Consider the following 18,384-nt stretch of genomic DNA (forward strand, 5'->3'; position numbering starts at 1 on the left):
CGCTGAGCTACCACTTACCCTTTTAAAAAGATTATTTTGTCCACTTTATTGTTAGAAAGCAAGTTTAATACAACCTTTTAAGTTGTGGCACAAGCTGAATAGTGTAAAACGAATGATTAATCGTTGCCATAATCGCACGAATGGTCAAATACTCATTCTAATAATCGTTAGATTAGTCAGTTATCAAAATAATTATTAGTTGCGGCCCTACTCAACAATCTGTAGCTAATCTTTTAAAAGGCCATCACATTAACCACTTGTTTTGTCATGGTTTTAGAGGATCTCTGGGAATGTGACTCTAGGTCTCACACCGCCTCGCACTTAACTGTGAAGCAGCTTTGAGAAGCTTTCTTTTTATTTTTATACATCTTGAAACTGTAGAGGTAACTGTGGCATTATAAATTCCAGGGTGTAAGGCTGATCTTTGGGCACGCAAAGAAGTGCTGGGTCATGTTGCTCATAGACACTAACCAAGATGGGTGGGGGGCTGCAGTGGGAACTTGCTTGAAGTGTCGAGAAGGCCATCGGGTGCAATGACTCAATACATTTCAAGTTTAGACAGAGGCAGAGGTCCAGGTTGCTCAATTCCCAAGCTTCTGGTATCTGGTTCGTGATCTAGAGTTTTTAGCCTTGTAATGTCATTTCATATGCAAGCCTACTCAAGAGCACATTCATGGAGAACCTTTCTTTGCTTTATTTGTTCTGTTAAATATATGGGATTTCACAAAGGGAGAGTTCACTCAAAAATTGAAGTTTTCTCAACCATATTGTACCAAACACATTTGACTTTCTTTCTTCCATGGAACACAAAATGAGATGTTATGCAGTATGTCAATCTCAGTCACAATTCAGTTTGAATGGAACAACATATGGGGTGAGGAAGTTATGACAGAATTTTAATTTGTGGATGAACTATCCCTCTAAAAACAGCATGAAAAGGCATTGACAAAATATTTCACTTGAAATGAAAATTGTGTAATGAAATATTCTGTGGGAAATAAGGTAGGGGAGTGTGGTAGGGCAGATGGCGGGCCGGGTCCTGATTCCGCACACCTGGCCCTTAATCATGCTAATCAAGCCTCAGAGAGGGATAAAGGCCGACTGGAAGCTGCAGTGCGACAGAGAGAGATATTTACAGACAGCTGTCCGACACCTTTGTGTGTTTGTCGTTTTGTTTCAGTTTTATATTAAACTACTATTTATATTTTCAAGCCGGTTCTCGCCTCCTCCTTTCCCGCAATACCCTTTACATTGGTGCCGAAACCCGGGAAGGAGAAGGGATGTGCCATAGTAGAGTCCTCGCCACTACCATCCACCCCAACGGGGCAGCTGCGACCATCCGCAGGAGGACTGTGGCGCCTGGAAGCGGAGGAATGGTCGCCAACCACGAGGGGTTCCCAACCAACTGCCTGGAGCGGTTACCGCTGCCAGGGGCGGGTGAGACCCTACTGTCCACCAAAAACGTGGCGGGGCATTCCGTCCGCTAGGGGCCAGAGGTCTGCCTCCGATCCGTCTGGGGAGGTGTGGCTGTCATCCATTAGAGGGTGGAGGAGTGGCCGAGTACCAAGCTACGGCATATCGGAGAACCGGCGAGTAACTGTTTTTTTTTCTCTCTCTCCGCTCTTTCTTCCACTGCCGCTCCGTGTTGGCCTTTCCTTCTCTTTTTAAAATGTTTTGTTAATTTGGCACGATCGCCGTTACGGCGTGTAGGTGCCACACTTTTTTTTGGTTTCCCTCCCATTGTCCCCTCCCTTATCCAGGTAGACGGAGATGACCTGCTGGCAGGCGGTGCGTATGTTGGTATCGGAGCAACCATAACTTTAATGACAACCATATTTTTCTTTTATCCATCCATTCTAAATAAGTTAGCTTTGATAAGACTTTATCAGAACTTTTTAACTTAAACATTCTAATTCTGAAATTACTTAGCATTTCTGCTGTTGTAACCAAGGCAATGGTGATGGGGAAAAATAATATTAACCAATAATAACATACTATAGCTTAACAATGAGTGTGTTTGCATGCACAAAGCCAACAACTTGTAATTTTGCATTTCATCTTTACTGGCATTCTTACCATCTATATATATATATATATCAGCACACTGATCTGTGGCTCTGCAGATGGATACTATTGTACACACTGCATTCAAATCAAGCATTAGTAGTGTGTGTGTGTGTGTGTGTTTGTGTGTTTGTGTGTTTGTGTGTGTGTGTGTGTGTGTGTGTGTGTGTGTGTGTGTGTGTGTGTGCCTGTATGCGTGTGTGTGCCTTTTGTGTATGTGAAGGAGATGACAGGGCAGAGAGGCACCTCTGATTGGCATCCTTCTGCTGTTTAATGATCACACCTGGCCATATAGAGGCTTTTTTCAAATTGTCTTTTATTTCATCTCAAAACTCTCACATTACATTACATTTTGCTAATGGCATCATACTTTCATATGGTAACACAATTAACTACAATATGATATTGTACCATTTAAAAAAAATTTGTGTCACGATATTTGGTTAGTATACTGCGCTACCCTAAGTAAAGTAAATAAGGCTGTTTTTAAATAGAGATCGCTGTTACTGCTTATGCCCGATTTACAATGCATGCTGAAGCAGGGCAGAAGCCGAGCAGAAGCAGTGCGTGACAACAACTGCGAGTGACACTTGTGCTCTTACACCAGCCGCGTTTCAGCTGCAGAAACGGCAGCACGTTTTGCCGAAATGCTTTCTGGTTCCACACCAAATATTACCTTTTGAAAACAAACAAAAAATTATAAAATTGTAAGTGGGCTGTTTAGGAGTTAACTTAATCATCATATAATGATATTGACATAATGGGGAGGGGCAAATGTAAAATTCACCTGTAACCGAAAACTCAACACATTGTATTTATTGACAACTTTTTTTTTTGAGACTGAACGCTGTTGCTTGGACTGCTTATCGAGCTTATCGTGACTTGATATCGAGCCTGTTCAACACTTCTTTAAGAAATGGGTAAGTAGTTCACCTCAATATTTTGTTCTTTAATGTAGATGAATGTAGATGAAGCATTGGTTGTGTTGATCAATTGGTCTTGGAAGAATGCTCAATCATATAAAGAGACTTATTGTACTATTGATCACCTATAAATAATTTAATTTGCTTTAATTACTGTCAGCATTTGCTGGTAAAAGTGACATTTTAATCGAAATACTTCAATTTCTGTTGTTTTGTATTTAGTCGTGGACAGAAGAAAGGCCATCACACTTCATCCTTGGTAAGAAGTTTACGGACAAGAACAACAATTTTTGGGTTCATCCAGTCAACCAGTGCAGGGGAGAGTTTGGTGCTTTGTACCATCTTGATGCTGAACTGCGTGCGCCTCGAAAATGGCCGACACAACCAGAAGACAAACTACAAATGATCAGGCTGCCATTAATCCAAAACAGCTACTTGCGATTACACTGAGGTAATGACAATATTTTTTTAAATTATTTAGAAACCTATTGTGTACTGTAACCATTTTCTAGCCATTTTACATGCACATGTTACTAGGCACGATCATATTGTTTTATCAAGAAAATTCACGTTGGATCATAATTTCTTTTTTTCTAGTAAGACCTTTGATATTAGGGCAAAAATCTTAATCTTAATAATTATCTTTTTTTGTTTTCCTGTAAAAATATCTAAAAATCTTTTAAACAAGATCAATTAGATTTATCTTGTTTTAGAAACAACACTGCATAAGATATTTAGGTTTTTCAGAAAATGTATTTTTAACACGTGTATTTTGTCTTACTGTACTGGCAGAGTTTTTATAGTCAAAACAAGTGAAAAAATCTACCAGTGCTGAAGAAGTAATCCTAAGTATTTAGAATATGTTACTGACCTTGAGTAATCTAACGGAATACATTACAAATTACATTTTACAGCATGTATTCTGTAATCTGTTGCAGAATACATTTAAAAAGTAATTCTCCCAACCCTGCTAATAATAAAAAGGACACAATGCTATAAAGATAGACAAAAGCAAACTATATAAAAAAGAAAAAGGTCTATTTATCAGAACTGGTGATAGACAGGTGAGGAATTGTGTTCTGTTGATTCTCCCTGTTGTTGGTAAGATGTTGTTGGGGGATGTGTCATTTGATGTAGATGGCGTGTGTGGTGGTGCTCACTCTGGCCTTCATGGTAGGAGGGAGTGGGGTGGTTGTGATGAAATTCTGATGTTTGTGGGCGACGGCTGCTTGTACTTGACAAAACTGTTGGTGCTGTTGAGTGTTGCTGTCTCAGATTTTCTTCTTCAATTGGAAGTCTGACAAATAGTTGAGGATATATATTTGAGCCCTAGTTTGGTTTCTTGGATGCAGCCTATTTAATTTAGACACTAACTCAGGGCAAAGTAATACATCTCACCCTCCTGTCTGGGGACACACTGTGGTGATGAACTGGTAGGTTGTGTTATAATGTCCAAAAGCTGTATCTCTGCTGCAGTGGGTAAAACAGTTCTCCTCCTTTTCTGTCTCGGCTGCTGACTTTCATTCATTAGAGCTTGCACACTTGGATGTGGGGTGGGGCTGAGAGTGTCAGATTTCTGAGCTGATAATGGTGATGTGAGAGTGCCAGATCTTGGAGTTGTTAATGGTGGTATGGGGGTGGCAGATCTCTGACCAGCTGAGGGAGTGGGGGTTGCAGACCTTTTGACAGTACAGAATGCAGATGGTGGACTTAAAGAGTCCTGATAGATCAGGCTCCAAATCTTCCTCAGTCACAGTCATGTGTTTCTGGATGTAAAATAAACACTACATCTGTTATTTTTCTAGTTTTGCTGAATTGGATCTTGTTCATAATCTTTTATTACTTCTTTAAATGCAAATTCAGAATACTTTGTTATAACTGTACATTTATTGTAGTCTTGACTTTGATTATTGGCTATGTTATGCTGTTAACAAAAGTTATATAGCATATTTACTTTCTGGCTTACATATGGGGTAGCAGGAAAGACATTACTTTCTCATATCTCCATTTCTTGATGGTTACACCAGCAGAACAACGATCTTCCACCTCCGCTTGTATTCACTCACTGTAAAAGGAAACAATCCAAAAAAAAATTGTAACAACCAAACAATTCTCTATGTCTTCCACAGATTCCTAGGTACAGGGGAAATCTTCACAAGCCTGGCATTACAATATCGGCTTGAGATATGCACCGTAAGTCGGTCTGTCGATATGACTTGTAGGGCAATTGAGAAGAAAATGATGACAACTTAGTTCCCTCCTCCAACTGAAGATATATGGAGAGACATTGCAACAGATTTCTGGTCAAAGTGGAACTTTCCAAACTGCCTAGGTGCCATTGACGGCAAACATGTCACCATAGTAGCACCTGCACGTTCTGGAAGCATGTTTTTCAGTTATAAGAGAACATTTTCTTTTGTCCTCTTAGCACTGACAGATGCAAACTACAGATTAAGATTTGTCAAGGTGAGAGACTTTGCAAGATCAAATGATGGTGGCGTCTACAGTACCTCTGCTCTTGGGAAAGGCATGGAAGACAAAACATTGTCTGTGCCAGCAGACAGCCCTTTGCCAGGATCAGGTGATCAAGGTCCAATGCCATACACAATGGTAGGGGATGCAGCATTTCCTCTAAAGAACTATTTGATGAGACTGTTTCCTGGGAACAATATCCCATGATGGAGAAGGATTTTCAATTACAGACTGTCTCCAGCCAGAATGGTTAGTGAATGTGCTTTTGGCATTCTGTCTGCCAGATGGAGGGTTCTGCATACAAGAACCAACATGAAGCCTGAAAATGTGAATTCTGTTGTCTTGGCCATTTGCATCCTGCATAATTACCTCCTAACCCCATCCCAAAACCAAAGATGGCTAGAGGAGGCAGAAGAAAGGGAAGTGCTACCAAATGATACAAACATGGGTGGGAACAGGGGATGCAGAGAGGCATATGAAGTGCGTGAGAAGCTTTGCACATTTTTTTGGCTCCCCTGAAGGCACTGAAGTGTCCTGGAAAGACCATATGTTATAGGGCTTGTTGGAAACTGTGTAGTAAACATTCATGGGAACTCAGTGGTCATCCGTACTTTGAATATACAATGTATTACATTGTAATACAATATACTTTGAAAACTGTTTAATTTTAATATGCTTGCTAGTTATTTTGAATAATTGTTATGAATAATTTGTAATATGCTTTCTAGATATTTTGTAAAATTGTTATGTAACTATTATAAATAAATGCTAAATGTTATCACCTGCTTCTGATGTACTCGTTGGTTAACTCACACAGCAAAAACAATATGCTGCTTCTGCGTGCATTGTAAAACAGGCGTTTCAAACTAGCTACTCTAAAAAACCCATGCACATTAATTTACTGAAGTAAAAATGGAAATTATAGAAATTAGCTAAGGCTTCCATGCGGCATGATCCATGTATAAGTGCTTACAGTCCTCACTATGTGTTCCTACTGACAAGTTTTGACACAAACTCTGTAAAGGGGAGCCAGGGCCACATGAGCCGTACTGCTGTGCAACTTTTAGCTCAACTACAGGGGTATTGATTGACAGGAGAAAGTCACAAGTGCTCCATTCATCATGTCAACCGGTACTGAATTTTATTACTTGGACTTAAAAATATGGTTAAAACTAAAGCATCACGTACACATAATGAGGTTTTCTGCAATGTCACATCTCTCACAATGGTCTTACAATATCGTAAAAATTGCTATGAGGAAGATATTTAAAGGGATAGTTCACCCCAAAATTGAAAAATGATCTCATCATTTACTCAACCATATGCCATCCCAGATGTGTATGACTTTCCTTCTGCTGCTGAAGACAAGCAAAGATATTTAGAAGAGTATTTCTGCTCTTTAGGTCTTCACAATTCAAGTGAATGGGTACTACAATTTTGAAGCTCCAAAATCACAAAAAGGCAGCATAAAAGTAATCCATAAGACTCCAGTATAAGCAATATGATTGGTGTGGGTGAGAAATGCATCAAAGTAATTTTTTTACTATAAATCTCCATTTAAAGTTTCACATTATTCTTCTTTTTTTTTTGGCAATTCGCATTCTTTGTACATATCGCCACCTACTGGCAGGGAGGAGACTTAAAATATTGATCTGTTTTGCACCCACACCTATCAAATTGCTTCTGAGCCACTGGAGCCATATGGGTTACTTTTACACTGCGTGCTTTTTGGAGCTTCAAAATGTTGGTACATTCACTTGCATTGTGAGTACCAACAGAGCTGAGATATTGCTCTAAAAATCTTTGTTTGTGTTCAGCAGAAGAAATTAATTAATTTACATCTTGGATGGCATGAGGGTGAGTAAATGATGAGAGAATTTTAATTTTTGGGTGAAATACCCCTTCAATGTCAAACTTTAATCAAGAGCTAGCTTCTGTCATCAGAGAGTCAATCCAAAGTTGCTGGAGATGCAGTGAGTTGAAGTTGGTTTTCAGTGAATGTGCATTCTGGTTGTTTTATATCAATGTGTCATTTGTTGGCTAGAGTCTGGAGTCTGTAATCAGTTTGGCACACACTGAACTAGATTAGGGTGAAACCTAAACCTTTAATGAGTCACAATGGCTGAATATGGGGCTTAGATGTTCACAATTTTTTATTTATTGTTGTCCAAATCAAAACCATTTTAATTAAGTAAATTATGCGGTTTCTAATTGAGGGGTGCGAAGCTGGAATTTGTTCATGTTTAATCAAATTGCTCAGGAAAATGCCCTTGATTCGTTTTTTGCTAATATATATATATATATATATAATGTAAGAAAAGTGATGTAAAAAAAACCATTTATTTGCACATTTCGTGTGTGTGGTGTAAATTGCCAATTGTATTTAAGTATGCAATAATTAAGGTACTGCAACTTTAAGCCCTGTTCTCACTGAGAGAGTTGAATCCGCCATTTTGAGAGAAGCCAAGTGCAACAAGTTGCTGTATAAAAAAGTGTGTAATTGCTGGTTTGGACCAAAGTTTGAAAAATAACATCATAGCATGGATTTGGTGTGAGTTAAGAGTGTTTAAACATAATTTTTTGTTGAAGTTAAGTCCAAAACGTCTGTGTAAAAAGACTTTAATTAATGTTGAGTTGATAACTGATTATGCAAGTCACACACACCCAAATACAACAGATATTTTTAAAGAAATAAGTATCTGCACATGAGCATTTTTATGTTTAAGCAGTTTTTTCCAAACGTAAACACGTTTGGAAATAAACTGGTGACAATGTTTTAATTGGATTTAATGCCTATGATTGATTGATTGAGTGTGACACATGATGTCTCTGTATTAGTTTATTTTATGATTTAAAGAAAAATTGGTTTTACATTGTTGTTTGGCCTAAAAAAGGTCAGGTTTTTGAGTATAGAACTGAGTACTCATTGGAACACCTAAGGATCTTCAATGCTTGTGCAAACAGTTTTGAAAATGTAAAAGACTTTGAGAGTTTAAGACAAAAAATGGATTTGAACACAAAATTGAGAAAGAAATCCAAGTACCGATTCGTATTGATTTTTGAAGAGAATAAAGTCTTATTCTTTCCCCACAATTACATTGTTATTTTGTGATTGGACATGCTGATGTGATTTGTTATGCAAATACTTGTTAATTGATTATTTGATCTGATATTTCAGGGTGCACCCAGGGTTTGAAAATTTGTATTGCCTATACAATTGAATGTTGTATATTTTGTTTTTTGCTTGTTTATTTGTTTTATTGTTTTCTACTTTACCTATAAAAAGAAAGTTGAATAGGCCTTCACAAATTTCATATTCAATATAAGCTGGAATAAATATCAAACTCACTAAGTAGACAAACCTATAATTGTCCATATAATTTAACAGCCCTAGTTGTACGAGCACTCCCATGTGTTTGCTTATAAATGATTCATGAAAAAATGGCGAGCCAGCCAGGAGCCTGTTGTGTACCTTTATTTTAAACAGTGTTCGTGATTAAAGTGACAACGAAATGGAGGTGGTGAAAAGTTAAAATTTTCAAAAACACAATGCTGTGATAATCAGTGGTCTCACTCACACTGAAAGAGATGAAGAAGTGATTCAATATCTGGCCAGGTATTGCTCAATTGAATAGTTTGTTGACACTAAATCTGAGTTTCACAAACAGCTCATTGTTGAGTTCAGACATGACACAGCAATGCAGAAGCTGAAGCCCTTGCTGCACCGTGACTTTGAGAGTCCTAGCTTGTCTAATGTCAAGTACAACGTGTAAACAATTACAGTAAGCATCAGTGCCACCAAGAGTTAAACTGAAAGGCTGCAGGAAATTTCACAGTTAACAGGCAAACACTCGGAGGAACTTTTGCAACAAGAACTAGCAAAGCTTTCAGTTTCTGTCGTAGCTTACTCGCAGGTTGGAGCAGGTGTGCTGGTAACTACTGCTCATGAAAGTGGCCAAGTGAGTGTCACAGAGCCCACCTTACCTATGACAATTGCTACACAAAGTGACACACAGCTGCCTAATTTCTCACCCCTCTCACTAGCAGCCCCATTGCAAGACACCTCTTTGCCAGAACCCAGTTCATCCCCTCTGAAGCCTAAAGTTCACATGCAATACACACCAAAATTAACAATGGATGATGTAACTCCAACCGAAGGGCAAATATTAGATTGGAGAACCCCTCACCCTCTCTTGCACCTTTACTTCTGATGGCTTTCTCAGGCAGACCTTCACGCCCTACCAGTGAGTTAGATTATGACACTTAGTGCTCTAATGTTGAGCTACTCTTAAATGATCCAGCAATTTCTGACTTTCAGCATTCAAGAAGGATTTTGGATAGTCTGCTTCTACCTGCTGCCAATCTTGTCAAACCCTTAAGTCCTCTTGCTCCTCCAGCACCATAATTGGAACTCTAAGAATCAGCTGTAGGCACTTTGGAAGATGTAGATGAGCTCTTTTCAAAGTTTATGAACACATTGCAAGATGCTGGTGCGAAACCCTCACATTACTTACATAGACTACAAGGGATGCTAAGTGCAGCCATAAAGAGAGGTGGAGCTTCTGCAGCTGATCATGATTGCATCTTGTTAAAGCAGTTTTGTTGGGGTTGTTGGGATAATGCTATAATAACTGAACACCAGCCAGAGCAAAAGAGCAACCCACCTGTTACTTTTGTTACTTTGCACAGAGGAAGACTGGCAGGCTGCTAAAGCATTGCAAAAATAATCAACACTTGGGCAGTTTCAAACACCCCTCTGGACTCCCAAAATGCCTCATGACACATCTTCAAACAATTGGTGCTGTCACGCTCACTGCAAAAAAACATGACCCTGGTATTGTTTTCACTGAGTTGAAGATGGTCATATGTGAAGGTAGTCCAAACCATTTATTTGTCGCAAACAAAGAACCACCAGCTGCGGGAGAAACAATTGCAGTGTGAGAGACTTGAAAAACTTCCAAATCTAAAGATTTCCTATTGAGGGATAAATGGGGACTGAAAGGACTCAATGCAGAAAAACACAAGTATCACTTACCTCTGATCATGTTGATCCTGTTAATGAAAATTGACCAAATTCAAGACTCCCAAAAGGTCTTGTAGGAACAAAGTGCACAGCACAGGTAGAACTTGCTGGTAAAGAGATGCATTTTCTCCTCGGGTAACAACTTTTCCTCTTTCAATTTATGAAAGTACCTTGTCAGACCAAGCTATAAAACCCTTAAACAATTTCCTTGCAAATGGTCAGGAAGTTCCTTACAGTATCTGGGATATATTGAGATATGTATAACTATTCCCAAAGAGTTTGTGGGGACAGACATTGAACTGATGACATTTGCTTTAATCAATCCAGATCTCTGGCCTAATGCTCAAATTTGAATAGGCACTAACAGCCTGAATGCTTTATACTCTGACTACTCATCCTCTAAGCCCTTGAATCATCTGCCTATTCCCCAAGGCTATAGAGCAGTCTTGAAGGTTCTTGATTTTAAGCACAGGCAATATGTAAAATATACCTTGGGATGTGTTACCCTAAATGGCAAAGCTCCTGAAGTCATTCCTGCTGGAAGAACTGTTGATTCAGAAAGTCTAGTCAGAGTGCATCGTTTGCATGATGACAAATGGACCATCATGGAATCCCCAGTTTCATCCCCTGGTGGGATATTGGTGTCCAACGCTTTACTCTCTCCCTGCTTGGCATGGTTTCTTACCTGTTGTGCTCAAGAATGAGTCTGAACATGATGTGATGATTTCACCAAAGACCTATTTGTTCAAGTGAGTTCTATCCAATGTGTCATCACAAAAGGGGAGATAATCAAGAACGCACCTCCTCCTCTGGTCAGACAGAGCCATCTAAAGGCAGTTACCAGAATTTCCACTTTGGTGACTCACATTTGACTCCTGAGTGGAGAGAAAGAGTGACCCAAAAACTAAAATGCATGCATGAAGTATTTACACACCATGACCTTGACTTCGGTCAAACAGATAAGACAAAGCATTGTGATAAAACTTCCTTCAAACACAAAGCCAATCCCATTAATCCTCAGGACATTCAAGCTGTTCACAAGCATCTTCAAGAGTTGTTAGATGCAGACGTCATAAGAGAATCAGTGTCTCTATTCTCTTCTCCGATTGTAGTTGTGAGGAAGAAAAATGGTGATGTGAGGCTTTTTGTGGATTATAGAAAGCTTAACATTCAAACTATGAAAGACACCTATGCTCTTCTCAATCTGGAAGAAACTTTCTCTGCTCTAACTGGGTCTAAATCTGGGTAATACCAGATTTAGTTGGAAGAAACCGATAAGTCAAAAAATGCCCACTTGGCTTTTGGGAATTCAATAGAATGCCCCAAGGTGTCACCAATGCCCCAGGACGTTCCAACCGATGATGGAAAGTTGCACGGGAGACATTAATCTGAAAGAGGTCCTGGTTTTCATAGACAACCTGACTGTCTTTGTGCCAACATTGGAAGAGCACGAAGATGGGCTTCTTTTACGAGTCCTCCAGCATCTAAAGGACTATGGCTGAAGTTGTCACAGGAAATGTTTTAATTCTTTACACATATCATTGTGTCTGAAGATGGTGTTGAGACTGATCCAGAGAAGATTGAGGCTTTAAAAACCTGGCCAAGTCCAAAGAACTTGGATCTTTTCTTGGATTCGCAGGGTACTATAGGCCTATTCAAAAATCATGAAACCTCTTTAACCAGTGTTGGACTGCCACCTTTCAGCATGCATTTATGCAGTCATTGAGAAACTCACCTCTGTCCCTGTCTTGGGTTTTGCAAACCCTAAGCTCCCATATGTACTGCACACCAATGCAAGCACTACTGGGTTAGCAGCTGCTTTATATCAGGAACAAGAGGGAAAAATGAGAGTGTTTGCCATTGATAGAATGGGGCAGTGAAAGTCGTTACCCAGCACATAAGCTTGAATATCTTGCCTTAACCTTTTCCCAATCCTGTAAAATTAGCCTAAAACGCCTAATCAAGGCATACCCAAAGTAAATTTAAAGCTGTTCTTGAACCTTTTGGAGTACATGCATGGTTTTGGTCACATTTGAAAGGGGACACTCTGAAGTTTTTACCCAGCAGTCAGAATTACTGTAAGTGTGACTGATTTTGAGTAATAGAAGTTTGAATAACTGATTATGCTGAGTCACACACACACACAAATACAACAAATTGCTTAATGCATATTTCTAAAGAAGTCTGTACATGTATATTTTTATGTTTAAACAGTTTATTTTCAAACGTAAACACTGAGAAAAAGTTTTAATTGGAATTAGTTCCCATGATTGATTGAGAGTGACTCATGATGTCTCTGTATTAGTTTATTTATGGATGAAGAGGATTAGTATGTAAAATGATGGCAAGCCCCCACGGATCTGGATTCTGACATTTGGATTTGTGTGGAGTCCATTCTGAATCTTTCCAATTCCATAACCTGGAGCTGGACTCCCATGACACTTAACCCTGGCCAAATTTCCCCCACAGGCCCGTCTCAATCATGGCCTCCTAATAATCCCCATCCATTAATTGGCTCTATCATTCTACTCTCTACTCTCCACCATGGTGTGTGTTGAGTGTACTGGCACACTATGGCTGCCGTTGCATCATCCAGGTGGATGCTGCACACTGGTGGTGGTTAAGAAGAGTCCCCCTATACTATGTAAAGTGCTTTGAGTGCCTAGAAAAGTGCTATATAAAAATAAGCAATTATTATTATAATTACATTTTAAAAGAATATGAGTGTTTAAGAAAAAAATTATTTGAACACAAAATTTAGAAAAAATATAAGTACTGATTCATATTGTTTGTGGAAGAGACAAAGTCTTATTCTCTTCTCACAATTAGATTGTTGAGTAATTGGACATGCTGATGTGATTGATGGTTATGCAAATACTTGTTAATTCATTTGATTATTTCTGATATTTCAGGGTGCACCCAGGGTTTGATCATTTGTAGTGCCTGTACAATTGAATATTGTATATATATATATATTTTGGGCTTGTTTATTTGTTTTATTGTTTTCTACTTTTCCTGTAAAAAGAAATTGAATAGGCCTTTCTAAATGTAATATTCAATATAAGCTGGAATAAATATTGAACTCACGTCTCCTGATTCTTTATTTGCACATCCTCAGGCTCAGTGAATGAACCTATACTGGTCCATATAATTTAACAGCCGTAGTTGTATGCACACACCCATGTGTTTGCTTATAAGTTCTACAGATGCCCTGAAAGAGAACAATGAATATGTCTATTTTTAGGGAAGATCTGTATTTGTGGTCTGTTTCCGTTGTGAATGGAAATGCTAGTTGCACTATAACTAACAAAATTGTGACGTGAAGATGCCAGACATTAGCTCTGTTCCAAAACTTAGTGAGCTGCTATATGCTGTTTATAGCCTACATAATAATTATTATATTGTGATGTATCGCATTATATTGATGTGGCAGGGTGGAGGGTAGGGCGGGTTGTGATCCTACACACCCGGTCCCGTATTAGGCAAATCAAGCCTCTGAGGTTTTAAGGTCGACTGCAGAGGATCGTGCAGGAGAGAGAGATCGTTACCGGACATGTACGTCATGTGTGTGTTTATGTTGTCTTTTAAGTTTACTATTAAAATATGACTTAAAATATCGTCAAGCCGGTTCTCGCCTCCTCCTTTCCATTGAATACTTTACAATTGAATTGTGAGATATGGACCATGAAACATATAGTATTGTGAGGTGCTGCACGATACCCAGCCATATTTAAGAACAGTGGACTAGGGCCGGTTTGTTTGTGTGACGTTCACTTGACATCTCCATAGAAGAACACTACTTTCCTTGCATGTTGCCATACAAACGTACCATAAACATATTACAGGGACAAGCTGTGGGACTAGCCCAAGTGCCTTTCTCAAGGTCACAATGGTGATTGCTAATGTCTTGTCCCTTGCAGGAATCAAACCAGCAACCTTCCATTTTTTTAAGTATTGGAAGAAGAAAAATGTTTAAGCATCTCTCTCACTCTCATTCTTTATCTCTTTCCAGCTCTGTGCCTCGTGAGTTTGTGAATAATGCACAGTGATGGTGCCTTCTCAGACCCACGTGATGCTCAAGTGGCAAGAGCACCTCAACAGCTCCTGGGCGGCAGAGGACAGCGTTCAGACTGCCACTAGGCATGAAGCTGCTGCTCTCTATGCAAAACTACTCTACAACAAGGAGGTGGTGGGCTTGGCGCAGCCAGTACAGGACTTAATGGGTCCACGCTTGCCCGACTTCCAGTATGAATCGAGTGCTGAGGAGGAAAAAGAGGAATATCTGTCTGCACTGCTTCACAGTCAGCGATGCCTGGCCCACCGCATGCTGGCACGGACTCCCTTTGCCCTATCTCTGCACCACAGGCTGGTGGTCCTACAAAGAGTGTTTTACGCACTCCATAGCAAGTATCACGACCGATTCCGGGCGCCACTGCCTCCCCAACCATCATCATCCAATGCAGAAGGGGGCGCTCTTGAGTCTGTTTCAGATCCATGGCCAACAAGCAGTTCATGTTCAAAGTCAGGAACAGATGTTCTTATAGAGATGGGTGTCCGAACTGGGTTGAGTCTACTCTTTGCCCTACTGAGGCAGAGTTGGCAACGTGGGCGTCTTGAAAATCCGCCAGACGTCGCTCTGTGCAATGAGGTACTAGCTACTGCGTCATCCGTCCTGGCAGCCCTGCCTCCACTCTCCTTGGCCAACGAGAACAAGATCCCAGCCGTAGGGCTTGACTGCCTCACCCAAGTTGGAGACTTCTTGAAGAAGACTGCAGTCAGTGGGTCTGGGGCAGATCAAGCGGGTCGGAGGCTTGCCCTGGAGCTTCTACTCTCGCTAGCGCTACAAAGAGGATCCTTGCGCTTCCTTCTTGAGTGGGTAGAGGTGGCATTGGCTGCTTCGGCTTCCTCTACATCTTCTGAGACTGTTGGGGTGGGCTGCGAGCTAATTCATCAGACCCTGCAACAGATGCGCCAGCACATGGTGCGTTACTAAGCCCTGCATTTGACCCTAGTGGTCATGCTAATACCATTAGTGGAGTAATGTACATCAACGCTAACTGTTAATGGGTGCTTATATAGAAAGCTGTGTGTCTTTCACACAGTGAGAGTATAGAGTTACAGGGCTGAGGCAAGGTTAACAATCCTCTATTTGTTCATCCTTTCCTCAGTATTTCAGTCTTGTGGACGCTACTGAAAAACTGGTGTTTGCAAAACTACACGCTACTCCTAATTTAAAGTTAAAATACAGTTTTCATAATGTGATAGTGTTTCGCCACACTACAATATACTAACAAATAGCTTACTACATTGAAGCTACGTAAGGGGGCAATATGTTTGAAAATATATGTCACTACAGTATGTACAGCTTATAGCAATATATAGCATTTACATTTACATTTATGCATTTGGCTGACGCTTTTATCCAAAGCGACTTACAGTGCAATTATTACAGGGACAATCCCCCCGGAGCAACCTGGAGTTAAGTGCCTTGCTCAAGGACACAATGGTGGTGGCCATGGGGTTCGAACCAGCGACCTTCTGATTAACAGCCCTGTGCTTTAGCCTAACCTGGTTAGCTGGTCTTGGTTTGTTTAAGATGGTCTAGCTGACCAGACCGGCTGGTCTCCTAGCTTGACTAGCTGACATGTTCCCTAAACCCCTCTAAAAACAGCAAATAGACCATTGACCAGGCTTGTAGACAAATACAAATTGTTTTGCTCAAAAACATGAAAGTTTTTTTTTAAATAAATAATTCTCAGTTAGCTGGACAACAGATAAATATTTGCTAAATTAAAAATATAACTGGGTCGAACACATGGTGAGGAACAGCAGCTTTTAGCTAAATATTTTGCTATAAAAAAGATGCAATATGCCGCACAGGGTCTTTTGTACTGAGACTCTAATCAATGAACTGTTTATTTTTTAACTGCTTCATTGACAGGAATATTCTGAATGAGCCGATTAATTACAACAAATCAAACTTTCTAATGCTTTAGAGAGAATGAGAGTTAATTAGAGAGAATGTTTATGCAATACAGTGTGACAAAAAACAGTGATGTAGAGTTTTGTCACGCTACGGCGTGACTTACTGAAAGAAATAGTTTGTTACTGTAAAAAATTATACTATTTTAAAAAGCTGGGCTATGGTCATGCTACTAAAAATTTAGTGAAGTTGGGAGCATCACTAACACTGATGTTGAAGGAAGTTGCTAATGTTAATTGTAACGGCTAATACATTACTGTCATTATCAATACAGTAGTTTAACAAACACATCTCACATTATTGTGATTTTGGAGAGCAGAAATAGAAGCAATATTTCTCCATGGTCTAAATCAGATTGTGGCTTTATTTGACCGGGAGCTCTTGGCTCTCTTCCCAGCTTTGAATGCCGCCTAAGCTGGGCAAGACCGGCCATGTGCCGCACTCTAATTTATTCATGTCTTAATCAGTGAGATATATGTCTCTGCTCCAAGCCTTTTGCTTGAAGTTGCAGCAGCACTTGTTTTTTACTAAAACAACCATTTATTTATTTATACTCCGTCTCCTCCAAAACACAAAGTTAATTTGTCCTTCGAAATGCTAGCTGGTAAAGCACTTCGGTGGAGTCATTTTCAAAATCTGTCAACAAGAAATCTAAATTACTCTAGTTTCTTATTACACATTAGTTGGCTTGTAATATTTTATACAAAATAAAGGAACATAAATAACTTTTATGCATTGTTTTAGGTTGCTATTTTATATAATGCCATAATTTAATATGGGTTAATATAAACGTAATAAAGGTTAGGGCAATGCTAGCAAATAGTGCTACATTTGAAAAAGATGAATATACATTGGATTATACCATCATGCTCTCAAACTTAAGAGCGTATTTGCATATTATCTAAATAGTTTATCACAATAACATCGGCTGTCATGCTAATATGTAATTGCGAACATTTTAGCGACATGCTGCTGATAATCAAACACTCTTAAAATTACACCTTCCAGATGAAAGGGCACTCAAATAGTGTGTCGTGGAAACGTACATGTACTATTAGGTTAAAGAAAATCGTTTTTCTCTCTTGTGTAAGCCAATGTAACATTAGTTAGCTATGTGTTCTCTCTACAAATTATGTACTTAATTTGTTGTTTTTTTGTTACAGGCTGTTCGCTGTGAATCCGTCAATTCTCAGGTGCTGATGAAAGATGCTGACGGACTTTGTAGCCTTTCGCACGTCGCTCTCTGCCTCTTTGAAGAGGTGTGTGTTTGTGTTGTTGTCCCTTGTGAACAAATCATCAAGTTGTCTGAGACTATAACAAGCTGTTTTCTTTTCTTTGTCTGAGGTGTTATTAAAACATTCTCAGGTGGAGTGTGAATGAATTTTGCCTCTGTAATTCTCTCTTTTCATAACTCAACTTTTAATTGTTTGTGTATGTGTTGTAGATCTGTACCCTGGCTTCTAACTGCCTGTGCTCATGCAGTGCGGGTTCTTCGTTGTCCTCTGGCTCAGAGAGTGATGCGGTCATGGTGCATGTGTGGGGCAGCAACAGTAGCCATCAACTTGCCGAAGGAACGTTGGAGAAGATTTTACAGCCCAAACTAGCTCAGGGCTTCAGCGATGCACAAATGGTATTACTCAAACCAAACAATCACAATAAATGTGTCGTTTTGAAGCTCACATTAGTTCCCAGTATGGCAGAAATGAGCTAAGTTAGTATTTTCAAATTACTAAAGTTCTATGAAAAACAATAGGGATGAATGATATATCTGATATAATATGTTACCAGCTAATATCAGCATTTTTTTTATTATTGGCATAAAGCTCAGTGGCATAAATACAGGCAGTGCAGAATGTGAAGCCACACTGGGGCCTGGGGTGAAAGGTGCCCTATGACTGCTAACCAGACTATTAAAATGG

At 39.6% G+C, this 18,384-nt stretch overlaps 1 protein-coding gene across 1 annotated transcript in view; it reads left to right on the top strand.

Moving 5' to 3' along the window:
- LOC127627669 (probable E3 ubiquitin-protein ligase HERC1) overlaps positions 1-18,384 on the top strand; it is a 109,960-nt gene that overhangs the window by 10,740 nt on the left and 80,836 nt on the right. Inside the window, 3 exon segments of the mRNA XM_052104141.1 lie at positions 14,495-15,463; positions 17,629-17,724; positions 17,910-18,095. Coding sequence (XP_051960101.1) covers positions 14,531-15,463; positions 17,629-17,724; positions 17,910-18,095 — 1,215 coding nt within the window. The 5' untranslated portion in view covers positions 14,495-14,530.

This window comes from Xyrauchen texanus, chromosome 34 (genome assembly GCF_025860055.1).
Source record: "Xyrauchen texanus isolate HMW12.3.18 chromosome 34, RBS_HiC_50CHRs, whole genome shotgun sequence".
NCBI classification, from domain to species: Eukaryota; Metazoa; Chordata; class Actinopteri; order Cypriniformes; family Catostomidae; genus Xyrauchen; species Xyrauchen texanus.